Below are 21,896 nucleotides of genomic sequence, written 5' to 3' on the forward strand. Positions count from 1 at the left end.
CCAAGGATATGCAGGCTTCCAGAAGATCAACAGCTGATTCTTACAGATGAACGGCGAAAGCTGGCCAAGCTGGCCAGGGGCACAGGCGTTCTGACTCCCCTCAGTTCTGACTTCAGAGGCTCACTGTGCAGAGGTGGAGACAAACTTTTGGGGGACAGAGGCTGGAAACCTTTAAGATGGTATTTTAAAATACTGCCACGTGACTCCAAAAGCCGTTAAGCTGAATATAAGGCTTTTATTCTGTCCCGGAGGTTATAATGTTACAGAACTAGTCAGCAGGCTTGCAGCTTTATGAGTACAGTTGGGTGTAGATTATTTTATATATTAAGCACATTGCTGGAGTATTGGAAATTGCATTTCACCTAATATAGTTTATGCTGTTCCATCTCTCTTTTGATGTTTTTCAGAAAATGCTGCCGTGGCATTCGCTGCCGTCCACGTTGCTAGGAGAGGATGAATCCGGGAGCTGTGGGCTTTCCAGCCTTTCAGCCACTGTCAACACCTCTTAAATAACCAGTGGTAAACTGCTTGTCAGAATGATAGGGGGCCACTTGTTCCCCATTTCCTTCTCCAGGGCACAAACTCGCACTTCGCTGCCAGGCTGGCAGGTCCCTTTGTGCAGGCATCGTATAGACTGTAAACCCAGTGGTGTTCTCCCTGTTTTAAATGGAGGGTTGCTGGTGGTGGAGGAGGATGGAAAGTAACACACTTGTGCGTGTGCGTGCGCGCGCGCGCGTGCGTAACATTACAGGGGGCTTGTATGTTAGAGGAAATTCTTGGATGGTGCAGTGCGGGGGCAAAGGTGCTCCTACTGGGGACAAGGTCTGTGAAGCAGTGAAAATCGGAGGCTCCTATTAAGTGTTGAAAATTACTGCCCAACGAGTGGGACGTGAAGGCAGACGAGTACTGGAAAACCCTGAAGGAGAACTCCATAAGGGTGTTGCTGAATCAGGACGCTGAGAGAAGGGACACCGAACTGGCTCGCGAGCAAGAGGGCTACGAAAGGCCCGGGAAAGCGGGAGGCAGATGTGCAGTGAACAGGGGGCGGAGAGCGGCGCCGAAAACAGACATCTGGGGACGCCTCAAGCCCTGGGCGAGAAAGGAGACAGCCCGAAGGAGCACCTAACAGGAGCCAAAGCAAAACAGAAAACTCCAGAATACCTTCCTCTAGGAAACATAAACAGAGCCAAGAGGTTAAGTATGGCAGTGTGCCTCAGGAATGGGAGGTGCAAACAGAAGGGTTCAGAGCCCCTGGAGCAGAGCCCGAGGGAAGATCTCGGCTCCCTGAGGGACCCCGCGTGCACCGTGGGTGGGGCGTAAACGTGGGCAGCCACTGAGCGAGCAGGATGGCGGTTCCCCACGGAACTGAGAGCTGCCATAGGATCCAGCAATCTCTCTTCTGGATATTTATGCAAAAACCACAAAAACACTAATTTGAAAAGATACATCCAGCCCTAGGTTCATGGCAGCATCCTTTACAGTAGCCAAGATATGGAAACAACCTAAGTGCTTATCAGTAGATGAATGGATAAAGAAGATATGTGTACACACACACACACACACACACACACACACAATGGAGTATTAGTCACACAAAAAATGAAATCTTGCCATTTGTGGCAACGTGGATGGATGGACCTTGAGTGTATTTTACGCTAAGTGAAGTAATTCAGACGGAGAAAGGCAAACACTGTATGACCTCACTCATACGATACAATTTTTTATTTTTTGGCCACGCTGTGCAGCTTGTGGGATCTTAATTCTCTGACCGGGGATTGAACCCAGGCCTTTGGCAGTGAAACCACAAGAGTCTTACCCACTGGACCACCAGAGAATTCCCCTAACTCATATAATATTAAAAAAAATAAATAAATGACTGAACCAAACCAAACATGTAGATATAGAGAAGAGAGTAGTGGTTACCAGAAGGGCAGGAGGCAGGGAGGACAAAGCGGGTAAAGGGGGCTTCCCTGGTGGCGCAGTGGTTGAGAGTCCGCCTGCCGATGCGGGGGACGCGGGTTCGTGCCCCGGTCCGGGAGGATCCCACGTGCCGCGGAGCGGCTGGGCCCGTGAACCGTGGCCGCTGCGCCTGCGCGTCCGGAGCCTGTGCTCCGCAACGGGAGAGGCCGCAGCGGTGAGAGGCCCACGTACCGGAAAACAAAAACAAACAAACCCAAAACCACAACAAAAAAACCACACACACAAAGTGGGTAAAGGGCATCAACTGTATGGTGACAGGTGTTAAATCAGTTTTTGCTGGAGAGCACGCTGTCGTGTATACAGAAGTAGAAATCGAATGTTATACACGTGAAACATATAATGTAAAGCAATGTTACCTCAATAAAGAGTAAAGAAGCTGCTCGTTAAAGGGAACTAGAGTCATGCTTGCAAGGACTTGGTCTCTGTTTCACAGCCTGCTGCTTCTGTGGTGGCCGAAAGGGGGCCCAACGTTTTAAACTGGATCATGCACTAAATTTGGAAAGGTCTTGAATCTATACCCCTATTGGCAGAAAAGTTAATGCGTTCATTAGCAGCCCCACTGCCCTAATTGGTGGTGAAGACAGTAGCCTAAGAGGACAGAACTGTGGAGAGAAACAGGATCCGCTGGCTAAGCAGCTGAGGGGAGGGCCTGTGCCATCACTGTCCCCAGGCGACGGTGGGGAAAGGGGGAGTCAACCACCCCCCAGGGACGGGCTGCTGAGTCACGTGGTGTCGTGTTCCTTACTGACTCCTTCATTAGAACTGACACGTGTGTGAAAGGAAAACCGACATCGCACATTGGTAAGGCAGTTACTATTTAAAGCAGAATGGCATATGTTACCGTATTTAATACCATAAAGGAGGCATTGCTCTCCCCATTTTACTGTTAAGGAAACAGACTCAAAAAGTCATGTCACTTGGCTATAAAGCGTTGGGGCTGGAACTCCAATTTGGGGACTCCAAGTTCATCGTGTTTTCTGTACCCCCACGTCCCTTCCCTTAAGTGACTGGCCTGCATGTCGTTTCAGAAGCCTGTGGTCGTGGGCACTGGCAGACGGAACAGGGGGTAACAAGCTATGTCTCAGTGTCCCTTTGTGCTTTCTCCTTGGTTTCATTTAAGAGGTTAGGCATTTGATTCTTTTGGTCTTTTTAGGCATTTGATTTTGCATGAGGAAAGCGTGCAGTTAAACTACCAGCCGTTATTTCGTGTGTTCATCCAGTGATTAAAGTACTTGGAAAGGGAAAACATTTACACTTACCTGTGATGTAGTCTTTCACGTCGTGGATTTTGCTTGCCGGATTGTTATTCCTAAACATATACAGGTTAAAGGGCGCTGGGTCCTTCCCAATTCTTTTCCAGATTTCTATGTCAGGCGTCGTCCATCGGCCTGCCAAAATGTCATAATCCCTTTCTCCAAAGTGGATTAATTTTGTGAGTGGGTCATACAAGCCACCATGAAATCCAATTACCAGCTGAAAGTCAATGTTGGAGTCAAAGTAGATCTCCCCGTACGCGGTGTACTGAATCTGTTTGAGCATCAGCCCGTTGCTGCTGAAGACGGCCAGTGGTGTCCCTGTGTTGTCTGACGCGATGTAGAACTCATCCCCGCTGCTGATCTCCATGGCGAAGAGATGTCCTTGGAGATCGTAATAGAGGGAGGTGATCTCTGAGCTCGAATGGTTGTAGACGTGAGTGATCCTGGTGGGATAAGTGAGGTCGGCGTAAAAAAACTGCAGGTGCTGGCCCAGGCTGGTCTTGCTAGACACACGCCTGCCCAGGCCGTCGTAACGATAGATCACTGTCCAGCCGCTGCCTTTACTGTACACTCGGGTCAGGAGGCCCCTGGAGCTGTACTCAAAGATCTCTGTGCCTCTTTGGCGCAGGAAACCGTCTTCATCCAGGCGGTACTGAACGTCCCCCAGCCGGGTGATTCTGTCTCGCAGGTCATAGCGAAGAGGGGTCAGACGCGCGCTGTTACTGGGGTTCAGTAAGTGGAGGTTTCCATTCAGGTCGTAGTTGTAACGCCACATGATTTTTTCATTTAGGTAAACTGTCTGGAGCTGTCCGTCCACATCGTACTCATAAGCGTACTTGGTAGTGTTGGCGAAGGGCCCTATTTTAATCTCTCGCTTGGTCACCCGACCCATGTTATCGTACTGAATTGTAATCCAGTACATGAGTGACCTGAAGATCTCGTACTGAATTTCCTTGATGCGGCCGTGAGCGTCGAAGTGCTTCGTGTAAGTCATTACGGCTGTGGAAATGATCTGGTTAATATCATAGTAAATAACTCCAAACTTCCCAAACTGCTCCACTTTCCCGGAAATGTCGTCGAACTGATAGAGGTCAATGGGCAGCGGAGTTTCATTGATGACACCCTGCATGCTGGTCACCCGAAAGCTGTTGTCGTAGCTGTAGTCGAACCTCGCGTTCACCATCCCATCCTCGCTGAAGCGGAAAATCTGCCTGTCAATGAGAGGCCCGACCTGCCGGTACCGGATGGTGCAAATGAAACCGTCGCTCAGGAGGTTGACCGTTTTGAGGACCCCGGCCGTTTCATCGTAGGTAAAGCTGACCCTCGTGCTGTCGTACAAGATTTCTGAGAGCCTGGTCTGCCTCCTGTACTTGAACAAGACCCTCCGGCTGGTACCCAGGAAAGCCGTCTGCAGCAGCAGCCCGCCCTCGTTGTAGTCCGTGATGACGGAGGCGTTGCTCTCCGGGGGGTTGTAGATGTTGCGGTAATAGCCGACGGAGCGGATGGTCTGCATCGTGTGGCGGGCCACGCTGGGCATGGTGACGGCCGACAGCTGGTCCCACATATCGTACTCGAAGATGTACTGCCGCTGGCTGTGGAGGAGGAGCACCATGGACTGCGAAGAGGGAACACACGGTTAGCCGGCCTGCGGGTGCTGCGGGGAAGCAAAAGCACATGTGCTGACCGCAAACCCGCAAAACCACTCCGCTTGAGAGAATGGTTTTCACTGCAACTGAGCTCTCCTCGACCTTCCACGCTGTTACCCATTTGCTGCCTAATTTGCCTGGCTGCTTAATTGTGAGGGGTTCTGCAGTGAGCGCCTCGAGTCTCAGGATCGTACCTTTTTGGTTTTTTTCAGGCATTCATGGCCAAGCAGAAGATTGTCAATGGATTCCGGCAAGTCGTAATACGGGCACGAGCAAAGCTGCTTCAAACAGAGTATTTCAAGGGGAAAACAGCACATGGCACGTGCGGTCCTGTCCGTAATGAGCAATTATTTAGTCAAGGTGGCTTTTCCCCTCGTTTGACTGAAGAGCCACTCAAATCATGTTTTAATTCCCAGTGCATTTGGGGGAGGAGCAAAGCATTCAAAACATTATAAAGAAGAAACATAAAATTAGCCCCAAATGGATCATGTGTACCTAAAGCATCAACAGCAACAGACACTGCTACAAACAAAGCACTCGGTGAATGAGAGCTGCCAATGCCCTTATTAGGAATATGGATCCAGATATTTTGTTTGTTTGTTTGCAAATTCTTAAATGGCATCTGTAATGACAGGAAAATCTGAATTCTGAAATTTCCTTTCGTGAGCACCAAATCGGACTTGGACCTCAGGTGCGGGGAGGACGGTTCCTGGGCTACAGACTTGCTTTGGTGCTAAATTATGAGATGAATAGACAGATAAATAAAAATAAGCTCTGCATATTTTGCAAGTAATTGCAGAAAGACAAAAGACAACGTATTAGGCCAACGTGAGAGGCGGCCAGCCTGGAGGCTGCTTAAGTAGCTCTTGCCGCCGTGCAGTGCGTGGGCGGTTCTAGCCTCTGAGGAAGCCCCCCTCTAAAACCTGCCAGGCCAAATGGAAGGATGGCCAAACCGGGAGCGTGGTTAGATTGGGAGCCCACTTCCCCACCTACCCCCCGCACCGGACTCGCTCTTCGCTTTGGACACGGAAACGCATAACCCCGTGTCCAAGGCTCGTTCTTTGCCTCCTTAGCGCCCACCATTTTCAAAAGCAGTTGGCCTGGCTTACACTTCTGCAGAACCTCCTCTCGGGGCACACCTAGGGGCGAGTTTTGTGCGCAGACTCCGGGCCAAATGTCTCGAGACTTGTTCCTGATGGTCTGCGTCCTTCCAAGGAAGGCCTGGACTATTGGTGAACTCACAGGACCCAGCACCCAGGACTGCGGTCATTCAGCATCACAGCTCACGGTCGGTAGGAAAAGATTCCTTACTTGGCCATGAAAAAGTTTTGGCTTAGGGTGCCTAACCTAGCGAGGAAATGGAAATAGTCTGGGTGGATTTCAGAGATTTGGGAGAGATGGTGAGAAAGTGCTTGTTGGCTTTTCTGATCCCTGCTGATACATGGACGTGATCTCGGTCACTGCTGGTGTCGTTTCGTGACAGTGGCCCTTACCAATGACATGCCCCTTTGCTCCCTTTAAAGATTTTTCCATCACATTATGGTCACTACTCTCAACTTTGGGGGCCTGAGAGTTTATTCTGCTTATTGATGGATTTATTTTTGGCCTCACTGCTCGGCTCGCAGGATCTTGGTTCCTCGAGCAGGGATTAAACCCACACCCCAGCATTGGCAGCGCGGACTCCTAACCACTGGGACCTCCAAGGAAGTCCCAGCCTGGGAGTTTATATTTCTGTTACTCTTCTCTGTAATGAGCTTAATTTAAATTGGGCGGGGTGCTGCAGAAAGAAGCGGGGTTCCAGTGCAGCCACTTCACGCACGAGGTGTCTCGGGGCTTGTAGGCTGCAGGGTGAGATATTTTCCAGGTGTCGGGACTTGCTCCCAGGAAGGTAAGTGTGGAGGGAGCTTACTCTGTGCTCTCTCAACGAATAACAGCCTGACGACTAAGTGTGGCGTGTGATGACGAGTCTGGAGGGAAACTGTCACCTAACGGGCCTCCTCCGTTGTCTCCGGGGTGCGTCTCTTCTAAGGAGGGCACGTAGGCGGGTTTGCAAGAGGAGAAATTGGCAAGTAGGGCGGTAGCTGGAAGCACTCCAGAGTTAGCGGGCTGCCTGAAGGTGAACTCTGAACAGGAACTGGTCCTCAGGAAGAGGAACTAGCCAGGACGGCTCAGGTGCAGGGGAGAGGGAGGTCCAGAGCATCTCTGGGGGAGACCCCGCGGGGCGAGTGAGCGCGGCAGCGACGTGCGCGTCAGTGTTCGGAGGACAGGGTTATTGTGTGTAACCGAGGAAGGGGCAGGCCGTGAGGCTGGGAGCTGTGTCTGTGCCTCAGCGGCCACGTGGCCGCTGGCAGTGTGGGGGCGCTGAGCTGAGAGGCCCCCGAAGGCAAAACCAGTGCGAACCTGCATCTCAAAGGCACGTGAAACCTCCCAGGAATATGCCTCTTGGTGGAGTCTACTTCTTCAGAAAGGAACTACAGGGAGGTGGTCTTTTCCTCCATTGTCCTATTTTTTAAAAAAATATTTATTTATTTATGTTTGGCTGCGTGGGGTCTTAGTTGAGGCACCTGGGATGTCTCCTTGGGGCACGCGGGCTCAGCAGTCATGGCGCGTGGGCTTAGCTAGCGCGTGGGCTTAGCTGCCCCGTGGCGCGTGGGATCTTAGTTCCCGGACCACGGATCGAACCTGCACCCCCCTGCATTAGAAGGAGGATTCTTAACCGGTGGAGCACCAGGGAGGTCGCTCCTTTTCTCTTTTACTTTCATTCCCTCCTGACCCCAGTCGCTGCCCGAAACGTGGCATCTAGGACCCGGCATTCGGCACACGTATGACTTGAAGGCTTGTTTGGTGTTGCGCACAGGTCTCAAGAATGGGTTCTCTTTACACGCAGAAGCTAGGGGAGAGGCCACAGAGGACCAGACGTGCGGCTTTTCCACAAAACAGCCTCTTTGGGTTACTAATGCATAAGTAGGGTGTATGTGCTTTTATGGCTATGTCGAAGCTCTGCGGGCAACAACGCAAAACTGACAGCTTTAACTGTGCGAGCGCGTAAGGCTCTTTCTCAAATGAAAAAGCTCGCACGGAGATGATTTACAAACAACTAACAAGCCCAAGGTCTAATGTGTGAGTGTTGTTGACTTATGAGGTTGGCAGGTGGGCGCTGTTGTGGCTTGTTTACAGCATAAATCACGTAAAAGGGTGTCGGAGAGGAGAACTTAGCTGAGGAGAAACACCGTGGCTACTGCAGAAGTTCGTCAGTGCTCTACGGGTGTGATCTACACGTGGGAGCTCAGAATAACAAGCGGGGCCCAGTCACGTGACACCGGTCCCCCCGGAAGTGCGCCCGGGAGACTCTGCTGGAAAATACCGCTCACCGCTTCCCTGGGTTTACCCTCTGTGTGCAGGCGTACCTTTTCCAAGTACGTGTAACTCCACGTTTTACCGTCAGCAAAAACCCGGGAAACGATCCGCCCCTGTCCGTCATAATCTACTTTCTCGCTTGTACTTCCTCGCTGGATGCTGGCAATTTGACCCGCGGATGAGTAGGTGACATTGACGGCCATCAGCTTGCTGCTTGGCAGCCAGAGAGTCGGGTGCCCTGACGTGTCGTAGGCGATCCTCAGGAGAAATTTACGGTGGTCATCATAGATCTTTTCTGTCTTTGTTGTTCGATCAAAGTCAACTGAAAGGAGGTTTCTGCCATTAACCTGTTACCACACCAACAAGATGATAAAATAAATCATGTGCTGTTCCAATACCAGCCCCTTATTACTCTTCAGGGTCCCCACTATTGTTTAAACACCATTTATGATGATTGATTCTCTTTGTCAGTAAACTAATTTAGCAACTTCTTGGGTACAAGTGCAAGGCAGTAGATTAACTGCTCTTTTAAAAGGTTTCATTAAGCAGAAATACAGCCTGGCATTTGTTCAAAACCTTTTCAATTAAATTTTGTAACCTTAAGCAACTGATAAGAAAAATGCCGAAATGCATTTGCTTTAAAGTTTGCTCAGGAGATACGAAGGTGGTAAACCTGACCTCAGATCCCTGCCCAGCCCCGGCCGGAAGACATCAGGAAATAATTGCTTACTGGATTAATCATGGCTACATTAAATAAAACGGTTGTAATGTGATTCTAGCCCTTCGAAGAGCAGTTAAGAACATTTAATGTGGAACCCACATTACTGTAAATTATTATTTAGTTTAAATAGCAGGAGGTTACAAACACGATCCTTGTTTTTGTCTAAGTGCTGAAGTGTCACAATTTTTTGGAATGCCTTTTTCTTTGATAATGTCTGGTTCACTGGCAAGGACTTCAGATCCTTCACTCCCACATCTACACAGTCTGACCACTGTGCTTACTTTACAAATCTAGCCCCATGCTGTTATCATAGGGTACTGTGTCACGTCCAGAACCTCTGACTACATCTGGCTGTTACTGTCTGTGGTCCAGGGCACACACCAGACAGCATCTGTTAACTGTGGTGGACATGTGGCCTTGGTTAAATTCTCCTTTACACATGGTCTACAGTGTTCGCAGAAGACCGGGGCCAGTCCATTGTTTGGTTTTCTACTGCACCTTTGTGGTGATGGTGGCTTGTCCATACCAAAATGCTCGTTAACTGTTCGGATTGTTACAAGTTAAACGGGAAAATCTTAATTTTACTTAACCATGTCCTAGCTAGAACCTTCAAAGCAGACAGCTCCAGCTGATCACTTATACACACCCCCCCACACACACCACTTATACACACACACGCCACTTATACACACACATATACACACCATTTATATACACACACACCACTTATATACACACACATACACCACTTATACACACACATGCCACTTATACACACACACCACTACACACACACATATACACACCACTTATACACACACATATACACACCACTTATATACACACACATATACACACCATTTATACACACACCACTTATACACACACATATACACAGCACTTATACACACACGCACCACTTATACACACACACCCCACTATACACACACATACACACCACTTATACACACACATACACACCACTTATACACACACACCAATATATGTAAACATATATATGTACATACATAATATACATGTATATTTATGTAAAATCTGGGATAAAAATTTGTGCCTTGTATCATGGCCATTAAACAAGTCCCATGAAAAAATTCTCCTTAAGCTTTATTTAGACTTTTCCAATTAGCTCTTCAAGGGCAGTACTGTGAAGTCCACGGAGGGTAAAGATAGCAGCTGAAAAGAAGTTCATGCCTAACAGGCAAAGCGGTCGGGGTCAGGGTGCCGGGGAGGCCCCCAGATGATTCACAACAAATGGGAAAGCAGAGCCCTGGAGGCAAGTGAGAAGCCCTTAAGTTTTCAGCTCTATCACTGCAGATCCAGCTGATGCAGGAAAAAGAAAAACCCCTCGAACCACAGAGCAACTGGTATGTGCTGGTGTGGGGTGTGTACCTGTGTCAGAGGAGGAAGCCAGGAGCCCGAAAGCCCCATTTCCTCACACCACAAGGTCTAGAAGCAGCGAGGCCCTGGGCTTTCAGTGAGTTTTTATGATTCTGACCAGCCAGCTGAAGGCTTTCCGGGCTTCTGTTTTCCCAAGTGGAAATGTCTGCAGAATAGCTGCTCGGCCTTCTGTGAATGTTGTGAGACTTTATGAGTTTAGGTTTGCAGGATGCTTTGTGTACCTTGGAAAGAAGCTACTAGCTTACAAGGATGTATTTTTAAGTCTGTAGTTTTACAGATTTGATTTGATATCAAATAGCTCAATACTGAACTGGCAGAATCCAGCTCTTCAGCTTCTATTTGCACACTTGTGATGCCTTAAGGAAGAGGCTTTACACAATTTAAATGGTTTCCTAAGGGCTCCTGTTTTTCTCACATTGTGATTTAAAAAACAAAACAAAACAACAGAGTGTTTAGGTTTGCCCTCCTTTTTCCTTCCTCGGGTTATTCCCGGCTACGAATAGCCAAGCGAGACGGCCTGTGCAGTTACTTTCCATGGACCGTGCAGCCCGCGGTCGTACCCCATCTGTTTGCGTTTTACTTGTATTCATTTTAATTTGTATCTCGAGTCTTTACTGCCTTCCTTAACCCTCCTTTGCCTCTGCAGTATTTCCTATGGGTACAGTACCGGAAATCTGCTCTGCAGATCTGGTATCACTGCTCGGTTAGGAAGGGAGAAGGGCCAGAAGGCAGGCCTGGAACGCCTTCTTTGCATGCCTGCACCCCACCACCGGGCTTCTGATTTGTCTCTCCGGTTTGGGACTCTGGCTGCACAACACCAAAGCATCCAGGAGAACATCTAACGCTGCCACTGTGTGACCTGCCACACCAAGCATGTCGCCATATGGAAACATCTAGAAGCACCGCAAGACCAAACATCTGGAGAGCAGTTAACATTTTTCTTTTTATCCAGACAAATGCCTTTCTTGTGTCCTCCAACTGAAGAAATGAGGAAAGAATTAGAATGTGGCTGTGTTTTTCTCCACGTTCACAACACAAGCCAAGGTTTTAACTGTTCTTACTGTTTCCAGACACCAGCCACTGTTATGCAATAGGTAACATTTCAGGAGATACTAACGGATCTTTTGTTTTTTTCCATCCCTCTCAAACCTGCCTGCACGTTCTCCTTTGGGTGTTGCAGACAAAATGCACACGTCGAGGGACATTTCCACCTGGAACATAGTCCGCTTAACTACACCCATATGAAATCACAACTACTCTGCAAACTTTTTTTTTCTTTTTTGACAATCATAGAGGACCAGCATTGTTGCCCCAGTGGCCTTTTAATAAATATTTTTAACACAAAAAAATATCAAGTTACATTGAGTAGTTCACCTAAGATGAAAAACCTTCTATCAGATCGTTACGATACTTCCAGCAACATAAAAATGAATCCAAATGTTGTGTCTGGATAAGAGCTCACCAATGAATTCCTTTGTGACATACAGTGTTTCTTTTAAGTAAGCATGGAAAATCCCCATGTTCAAAGATCACGTCCAGCGCGCCTGCAATCAATCACAATGTCCCTTTGATATCGGGAAGTGGGGAGTTATTTTCCCTCTGTAATGCTTGAAAAAGGGAGGCACAGAGAGGTTAAAACCATGTCTGTATGTTTGACGACACGAAGCACAGTCAGACGGTATTCAGGTATCCAGAATGCTTGTGACAATATCTCAACTCCCTGGTGTCCTTGTTAGAACATCAGCTGTGTGCAGGCGGCTCCGTGTCCCCTCCACACGTCAGCAAGCGCTAACTGTTCTGCACCGTCCCGCTCTAGGCCCTGCCTGTCCCGTGAAAGGGAGACACAGGATGTCACACAAACATCCTGTGGCATAATAAGAGTTAAATAAGCTATCATATTTACGCATGCCTCGAAACACCCTTTCGACCTTCAAGTTTCGAGAATTTCTTTTTCACATAATCCACTAAATGTTTTCCTTTAAGCATCAGAATTCTGGGCAAGTTTAGAAGATGGCTTTTATTATTAGGACGCCATAACCATTTTGGGGAATTGATCAAAGGCTGGTTCTAAAGTGCAACACTGAGACGGCTTAAAGACGGCGGAAGAGTAAGACGCGGGGATCTCCTTCCTCCTCACAGAGACATCAGAAATACATCTACACGTGGAACGGCTCCTACAGAACACCCACCGGACGCCGGCAGAAGACCTCAGACCTCCCCAAAGGCAAGAAACTCCCCACGTAGCTGGGGAGGGCAAAAGAAAAAAGAATAAACAGAGACAAAGAATAGGGACGGTACCTGCACCGGTGGGAGGGAGCCGTGAAGGAGGAAAGGTGTCCACACACTAGGAGCCCCTGCGCGGGCGGAGACTGCGGGTGGCTGGGTGGAAGCTTCGGAGCCGCGGAGGAGAGCGCAGCCACAGCAACAGGGTGCGGAGGGCAGAGCGGAGACATTCCCGCACAGAAGACCGGTGCCGACCGGCACTCACCAGCCCGAGAGGCTCGTCTGTCACCCGCCGGGGCGGGCGGGGCCGGGAGCGGAGGCTCGGGCTTCGGACGGAAGCCGGGAGAGGACCGGGGTTGGAGAGGACCGGGGTTGGCGGCGTGAACACGGCCTGAAGGGGTTAGTGCGCCACGGCTGGCCGGGAGGGAGTCCGGGAAAGTCTGGAGCTGCCGCAGAGGCGAGAGACCTTTTCTTGCCTCTTTGCTTCCTGGGCGCGAGGAGAGGGGATTCAGAGCCCCGCTTAAAGGAGCTCCAGAGACGGGCGCGAGCCGCGGCTGGCGGCACGGACAACAGAGACGGGCGTGGGACGCTAGGGTTGCTGCTGCCGCCACCAAGAGGCCTGTGTGCGAGCACAGGTCACTGTCCACACCGCCCCTCCCGGGAGCCTGTTCAGCCCGCCACCGCCAGGGTCCCGGGATCCAGGGACAGCTTCCCCGGGAGAACGCGCCGCGCGCCTCGGGCTGGTGCAACGTCACGCCGGCCTCTGACGTCGCAGGCTCGCCCCGCCTCCGTGCCCCTCCCTCCCCCCGGCCTGTGCCAGAGCCCCCGAATCAGCGGCTCCTTTAACCCCGTCCTGTCTGAGCGAAGGGCAGACGCCCTCGGACGACCTACACGCAGAGGCGGGGCCAAGTCCAAAGCTGAACCCCAGGAGCTGTGTGAACAGAGAGGAGAGGGGGAGGTCTCTCTCAGCAGCCTCAGAAGCAGTGGATTAAAGCTCCACAATCAACTTGAAGTGCCCTGAATCTGTGGAAAACCTGAATAGACAACGAATCATCCCAAGTTGAGGAGGTGGACTTTGGGAGCAAGATATACTATTATTTTCCCCTTTTTTTCTTTTTGTGAGTGTGTATGTGTGTGCTGCTGTGTGAGATTTTGTCTGTATAGCTTTGCTTTCACCATTTGTCCTAGGGTTAGACTGACCCGTTTTTCTGTTTTTTTTTTTAATAGAAATTTTTCTTCTTAATAATTATTTTTTATTTTAATAACTATACTTTATCCTACTTTATTTTGTCTTCTCCCTTTCTTTCTTCCTTTCTTCCTTCCTTTCTTCCCTCCTTCCCTCCTTTCTTCCTTCCTTCCTCCCTTCTTTCCTCCCTTCCTTCCTCCCTTCCTCTCTTCCTTCCTCCCTTTCTTCCTCTCCACCTTCCTTCCTTCCTTCCTTTCTTCCTTCCCTCCCTCCCTCCCTCCTTCCTTCCTTCCTTTTCTTTCCTTTCTATTTTTTCTCCCTTTTATTTTGAGCCGTGTGGATTAAAGGCTCTTGGCGCCCCAGCCAGGCACCAGGGCTGTGTCTCTGAGGTGGGAGAACCAACCTCAAGACACTAGTCCACAAGAGACCTCCCAGCTCCACGCAATATCAAACGGCGAAAATCTCCCAGAGATCTCCATCTCAACACCAAGACCCAGCTTCACTCAAGGACCAGCAACGAACAGTGCTGGACACCCTGTCCCCAACAAAGAGCAAGACAGGTCTACAGCCCCATCCATTAGCAGAGAAGCTGCCTAAAATCATAATAAGGCTACCAACATCCCCAAACACATCACCAGACGTGGACCTGCCCACCAGAAAGACAAGATCCAGCCTCATCCACCAGAACAGAGGCACTAGTCCCCCCAACCAGGAAACCTTCTCAACCCACTGAACCAACCTTAGCCACTGGGGACAGCCACCAAAAACAACGGGAACTACGAACCTGCAGCCTGCAAAAAAGAGACCCCAAACACAGTAAGATAAGCGAAATGAGAAGACAGAAAAACACACAGCAGATGAAGGAGGAAGATAAAAACACACCAGACCTAACAAATGAAGAGGTAATAGGCAGTCTACCTGAAAAAGAATTCAGAATAATGATAGTAAAGATGATTCAAAATCTTGGAAATAGAATAGACAAATTGCAAGAAACAGTTAACAAGGACCTAGAAGAAATAAAGAGGAAGCAAGCAGCGATGAGCAACACAATAAATGAAATGAAAAATACTCTAGATGGGATCAATAGCAGAATAACTGAGGCAGAAGGACGGATAAGTGACCTGGAAGATAAAATAGTGGAAATAACTACCACAGAGTAGAAGAAAGAAAAAAGAATGAAAAGAACTGAGGACAGTCTCAGTGACCTCTGGGACAACATTAAACGCACCAACATTCGAATTATAGGGGTCCCAGAAGAAGAAGAGAAAAAGAAAGGGACTGAGAAAATATTTGAAGAGATTATAGTTGAAAACTTCCCTAATATAGGAAAGGAAATAGTCAACCAAGTCCAGGAAGCACAGAGAGTCCCATACAGGATAAACCCAAGGAGAAACACGCCAAGACACATAATAATCAAACTGTCAAAAATTAAATACAAAGAAAACATATTAAAAGCAGCAAGGGAAAAACAACAAATAACACACAAGGGAATCCCCATAAGGTTAACATCTGATCTTTCAGCAGAAACTCTACAAGCCAGAAGGGAGTGGCAGGACATATTTAAAGTGATGAAGGAAAAAAACCTACAACCAAGATTACTCTACCCAGCAAGGATCTCATTCAGATTTGATGGAGAAATTAAAACCTTTACAGACAAGCAAAAGCTGAGAGAGTTCAGCACCACCAAACCAGCTCTACAACAAATGCTAAAGGAACTTCTCTAGGCAAGAAACATAAGAGAAGGAAAAGACCTACAAGAACAACCTGAAACAATTAAGTAAATGGTAATAGGAACATACATATCGATAATTACCTTAAATGTAAATGGATTAAATGCTCCCACCAATGGACACAGACTAGCTAAGTGGATACAAAAACAAGACCCATATATATGCTGTCTATAAGAGACCCACTTCAAACCTAGGGACACATACAGACTGAAAGTAAAGGGATGGAAAAAGATATTCCATGCAAATGGAAATCAGAAGAAAGCTGGAGTAGCAATTCTCATATCAGACAAAATAGACTTTAAAATAAAAACTATTACAAGAGACAAAGAAGGACACTACATAATGATCAAGGGATTGATCCATGAAGAAGATATAAAAATTGTAAATATTTATGCACCCAACATAGGAGCACCTCAATACATAAGGCAAATACTAACAGCCTTAAAAGGGGAAATCGACAATAACACAATCATAGTAGGGGACTTTAACACCCCACTTTCACCAATGGACAGATCATCCAAAATGAAAATAAATAAGGAAACACAAGCTTTAAATGATACATTACACAAGATGGGCTTAATTGATATTTATAGGACATGCCATCCAAAAACAACAGAATACACATTTTTCTCAAGTGCTCATGGAACATTCTCCAGGATTGATCATATATTGGGTCACAAGTCTAGCCTTGCCAAATTTAAGAAAATTGAAAATCATATCAAGTATCTTTTCCGACCACAATGCTATGAGACTAGATATCAATTACAGGAAAAGATCTGTAAAAAATACAAACACATGGAGGCTAAAGAATACACTACTTAATAACGAAGTGATCACAGAAGAAATCAAAGAGGAAATCAAAAAATACTTAGAAACAAATGACAATGGAGACACGACGACCCCAAACCTATGGGATACAGCAAAAGCAGTTCTAAGAGGCAAGTTTACAGCAATACAATCATACCTTAAGAAACAGGAAACATCTCGAATAAACAACCTAACTTTGCACTTAAAGCAATTAGAGAAAGAAGAACAAAAAAACCCCAAATTTAGCAGAAGGAAAGAAATCATAAAGATCAGATCAGAAATAAATGAAAAAGAAATGAAGGAAACAATAGCAAAGATCAATAAAAGTAAAAGCTGGTTCTTTGAGAAGATAAATAAAATTGATAAACCATTAGCCAGACTCATCAAGAATAAAAGGGAGAAGACTCAAATCAATAGAATTAGAAATGAAAAAGGAGAAGTAACAACTGACACTGCAGAAATACAAAAGATTATTAGAGATTACTACAAGCAACTCTATGCCAATAAAATGGACAACCTGGAAGAAATGGACAAATTCTTAGAAATGCACAACCTGCCGAGACTGAACCAGGAAGAAATAGAAAACATGAACAGACCAATCACAAGCACTGAAATTGAAACTGTGATTTAAAATATTCCAACAAACAAAAGCCCAGGACCAGATGGCTTCACAGGCTAATTCTATCAAACATTTAGAGAAGAGCTAACACCTATCCTTCTCAAACTCTTCCAAAAGATAGCAGAGGAAGGAACACTCTCAAACTCATTCTATGAGGCCACCCTCACCCTGATACCAAAACCAGACAAAGACGTCACAAAGAAAGAAAACTACAGGCCAATACCACTGATGAACATAGATGCAAAAATCCTCAACAAAATATTAGCAAACAGAATCCAACAGCACATTAAAAGGATCATACACCATGATCAAGTGGGGTTTATTCCAGGAATGCAAGGATTCTTCAATATACGCAAATCAATCAACGTGATACACCATATCAACAACTGAAGGAGAAAAACCATATGATCATCTCAATAGATGCAGAGAAAGCTTCTGACAAAATTCAACACTCATTTATGATAAAAACCCTACAGAAAGTAGGCATACAGGGAACTTTCCTCAACATAATAAAGGCCATATATGACAAACCCACAGCTAGCATCATTCTCAATGGTGAAAAACTGAAACCATTTCCACTAAGATCAGGAACAAGACAAGGTTGCCCACTCTCACCACTCTTATTCAACACAGTTTTGGAAGTTCTAGCAACAGCAACCAGAGAAGAAAAAGAAATAAAAGGAATCCAAATAGGAAAAGAAGTAAAGCTGTCACTGTTTGCAGATGACATGACACTATACATAGAGAATCCTAAGGATGCTACCAGAAAACTACTAGAGCTAATCAATGAATTTGGTAAGTTGCACGATACAAAATTAATGCACAGAAATCTCTGGCATTCTTATACACTAATGATGAAAAATCTGAGAGTGAAATTAAGAAAACACTCCCATTTACCATTGCAACAAAAAGAATAAAATATCTAGGAATAAACCTACCTAAGGAGACAAAAGACTTGTATGCAGAAAACTATAAGACACTGATGAAAGAAATTAAAGATGATACAAATAGGTGGAGAAATATACCATGTTCTTGGATTGGAAGACTCAACATTGTGAAAATGACTCTACTACCCAAAGCAATCTACAGATTCAATGCAATCCCTATCAAATTACCAATGGCATTTTTTACAGAACTAGAACAAAAAATTTCACAATTTGTATGGAAACACAAAAGACCCCGAATAGCCAAAGCAATCTTGAGAACGAGAAATGGAGCTGGAGGAATCAGGCTCCCTGACTTCAGACTATACTACAAGGCTACAGTAATCAAGACAATATGGTACTGGCACAAAAACAGAAATATAGATCAATGGAACAGGATAGAGAGCCCAGAGATAAACCCACACACATATGGTCACCTTATCTTTGATAAAGGAGGGAAGGATATACAGTGGAGAAAAGACAGCCTCTTCAATAAGTGGTGCTGGGAAAACTGGACAGCTACATGTAAAAGTATGAAATTAGAACAATCCCTAACACCACACACAAAAATAAACTCAAAATGGGTTAAAGACCTAAATGTAAGGCCAGACACTATCAAACTATTAGAGGAAAACATAGGCAGAACACTATACGACATAAATCACAGCAAGATTCTTTTTGACCCATCTCCTAGAGAAATGGAAATAAAAACACAAATAAACAAATGGGACCTAATGAAACTTAAAAGCTTTTGCACAGCAAAGGATACCATAAACAAGATCAAAAGACAACCCTCAGAATGGGAGAAAATGTTTGCAAATGAAGCAACTGACAAAGGATTAATTTCCAAAATTTATAAGCAACTCATGCAGCTCAATAACAAAAAAACAAACAACCCAATCCAAAAATGGGCAGAAGAACTAAATAGACATTTCTCCAAAGAAGATATACAGATTGCCAACAAACACATGAAAGAATGCTCAACATCATTAATCATTAGAGAAATGCAAATCAAAACTACAATGAGATATCATCTCACACCGGTCAGAATGGCCAGCATCAAAAACTCTAGAAACAATAAATGCTGGAGAGGGTGTGGAGAAAAGGGAACCCTCTTGCACTGCTGGTGGGAATGTAAATTGATACAGTCACTATGGAGAACAGTATGGAGGTTCCTTAAAAAACTACAAATAGAACTACCATACGACCCAGCAATCCCACTACTGGGAATATACCCTGAGAAAACTATAATTCAGAAAGACTCATGTACCAAAATGTTTATTGCAGCTCTATTTACAATAGCCAGGACATGGAAGCAACCTAAGTGTCCATCAACAGATGAATGGATAAAGAAGATGTGGCACATATATACAATGGAATATTACTCAGCCATAAAAAGAAATGAAACTGAGTTATTTATAATGAGGTGGATAGACCTGGAGTCTGTCATACAGAGTGAAGTAAGTCAGAAGGAGAAAAACAGATACCGTATGCTAACACATATATATGGACTCTAAGGAAAAAAAAAATGTCATGAAGAGATTAGTGGTAGGACGGGAATAAAACACAGACTTACTAGAGCATGGACCTGAGGATATGGGGAGGGGGAAGGGTAAGCTGTGACGAAGTGAGAGAGTGGCAGGGACATATATACACTATCAAATGTAAATTAGATAGCTAGTGGGAAGCTGCCGCATAGCACAGGGAGATCACCTCTGTGCTTTGTGACCACCTAGAGGGGGGGGATAGGGAGGGTGGGAGGGAGGGTGATGCAAGAGGGAAGAGATATGGGAACATATGTATATGTATAACTGATTCACTTTGTTGTAAAGGAAAAACTAACACACTATTGTAAAACAGTTATACTCCAATAAAGATGTTAAAAAAAAAAAGTCCAAAAGGCAAAACAAACAGGCACACAAGCAACTTTCCTATTGCTTAAACAGTGAGGCTGTTCTTAACTTTTTTTGTTTGGTCTCAGTCAATAGTGAGTCAAAAGACTATGGCAATCTTTTTCTTCTTTGAGATTTAACCACACTAGGGCACAATAAAACATTTGGGATTTTGGAAAATAAAAAAAAAAAAAAAAAAAAAAAAAAAGTCCAACACTGACAAAAATTAGGACTGTTTACCAAATACTGTAAGACAAGGACAAGCAACTATTATGCATGTCTTTTCTTTAAAAATGTAGGTACAAGCAAGTAAGCTAAGGACTTGTCTCACCTTTGTTCTGTTTGCCCACATCTCTGCCACGATCGCCCCTGCTGCTTATCCCTATGTATCCAACCCCTCTTCCCTTAATGCAGTTGCACAGAAAATGCTTTTCACGTTGCTCGTTTCTTGTCTACTTTTTCCTTTTGTACTCCTTGCCTTTTTTTTCCTTATTAAACCACTCTATCTAGTGTTGTACCTATTATATCCGTGTGATCTTTTCAACTGAGTGTTAGGTTTCCTGCAGTCAAACATCTGCAAGGCTGTCCTGCTATTCCTACAGCTTCTCTCTGAGGAAGCTCTAGAGGCAATGAAATAGCCTAGTTCTAAGGCTGGCTCTTCCTCATTCTTTCATTTATTGAATAAATATTTGAGTGCCCACCCTGTGTCAGGCCCATAGCTAGATCTAGGCCAGTAACTTAAAAATGAAAAGACGTTTCTGCTAGGAGATAATGAAAGGTAAGAGAGGAGACGTCCTCCGTTTCAGGAAAGGGTGGAGTAAAAACGGGCGGCTTTTCAGGCTGATTCTGACTCTGATTCCCGATTCAGAGGCCCCGGTGGCCTCGCGTCATCTCCCTCCTTCCTCCTCTGTGCTCTAATTTGGCAGATTCCAGGTCCGGTCTTCCAACCAGATTTTCACACCATTGCTTTCTCCCTAGAATTCCTCTCTTAGAATCCACAGAGGATGGAATTAGCAAGCCGAGCTAGCACATCCAATCTTACCTTGAAAGTAAGCAACCCTCCCTTGTGATCTCGGCACTGTCTCTATGTGAGCCATCACACATATCAGCCGGAAATCTCCTTTCAGTGTGAACGAACAGTCCGTTTTGAAGAGTGTATTTTCTGAAATGACTTGCGGAGGCACCGTCGTTCTGCTCTTTAGAAAGAAACTCACACCCATGCCTGTGTGCACTGGTCTCTTCCTCCCCAAAGGGAGGTGTTTTCTTCATTTAGAATCTGAGACTGAGAACCAGAGACTTAAAATCGGCTTTTTCCTCTTTTCCTCTACTCTTCTTAATTCCTTTTTTATGTCTAGAAAACCAGTATTAAAAAGGAAAAAGAAGGGTGCACTTAGACTAGCTCGTCTCAAAGAACAGTGGGCCGCAGGTTACGTGGTCAGTTTCTGGGCAAAGCGTTTCCCGTAATCTTTCCTACGTGTTCGTAACCAGTGAGTTAGCCAGATTGTTCCTTTCCATCTGTTGTGTGGGAAGGAACGCCCACTGTTTGTGCCCACGGTTCAGCTCCTCTGGGTCGGGGCTACAGAATATGTAATCGTGCCTTTCGTTTTTCAAGGATTTTCACACGATCTCATTTGCTTCTGTAACCGTTGTGTGAGACAGCGGCAGGGTGGGGCAAATTATATTTATCCATAATATATAGCTAATCAGTATCATGTCTGTGTCACGAGGTCAGGATATTATCTAGGCAATATTACGTGATGGCCAGCCTAATATGGATATCATCATATAGGTAAGGAAAGTGGCCTTTACAGATGTTAGGACTTTCCTAGGAGATTTATTATTAGTGAAAGGTGGAGCCTGATCTAGAAGCCATGTTTTTTTAGCACAAATGCGAGCAGAACCTTTGTGTCTTTTGATGAAGTGAGTCCCTTGTCCGAGGACACGTGTGACTCTGTGCGTGTGTGTACAGGAGCACCGCGCCTGCTGTAGGGGTAGCTGACTAAGAGACAAAGCCTGTGAACGAGCTTCCAGTCTGCGGCGACCCAAGGAAGCAGGGCCCAGGGGCAGCGGTCAGCGGTGGCGGCCGACAGGCACGCGGGCAGCTCTGTTCCTCGTTTCGGCAGAAGAAAAGGCCAGG

At 46.1% G+C, this 21,896-nt stretch overlaps 1 protein-coding gene across 20 annotated transcripts in view; it reads right to left on the minus strand.

The window, feature by feature from the left end:
- Window positions 1–21,896, minus strand: part of TENM3 (teneurin transmembrane protein 3) — a 1,278,657-nt gene that overhangs the window by 7,069 nt on the left and 1,249,692 nt on the right. For all 20 annotated transcript variants that reach the window (XM_067022810.1, XM_067022809.1, XM_067022808.1 and 17 more), the window contains 2 exons: window positions 8,290–8,586; window positions 3,240–4,851 (listed from right to left, as the gene is read on the minus strand). In XM_067022810.1, the coding sequence (XP_066878911.1) occupies window positions 3,240–4,851; window positions 8,290–8,586 (1,909 nt within the window). The remainder of the gene's footprint in view (window positions 1–3,239; window positions 4,852–8,289; window positions 8,587–21,896) is intronic.

This window comes from Kogia breviceps, chromosome 20, assembly GCF_026419965.1.
Source record: "Kogia breviceps isolate mKogBre1 chromosome 20, mKogBre1 haplotype 1, whole genome shotgun sequence".
Lineage (NCBI taxonomy): Eukaryota > Metazoa > Chordata > Mammalia > Artiodactyla > Physeteridae > Kogia > Kogia breviceps.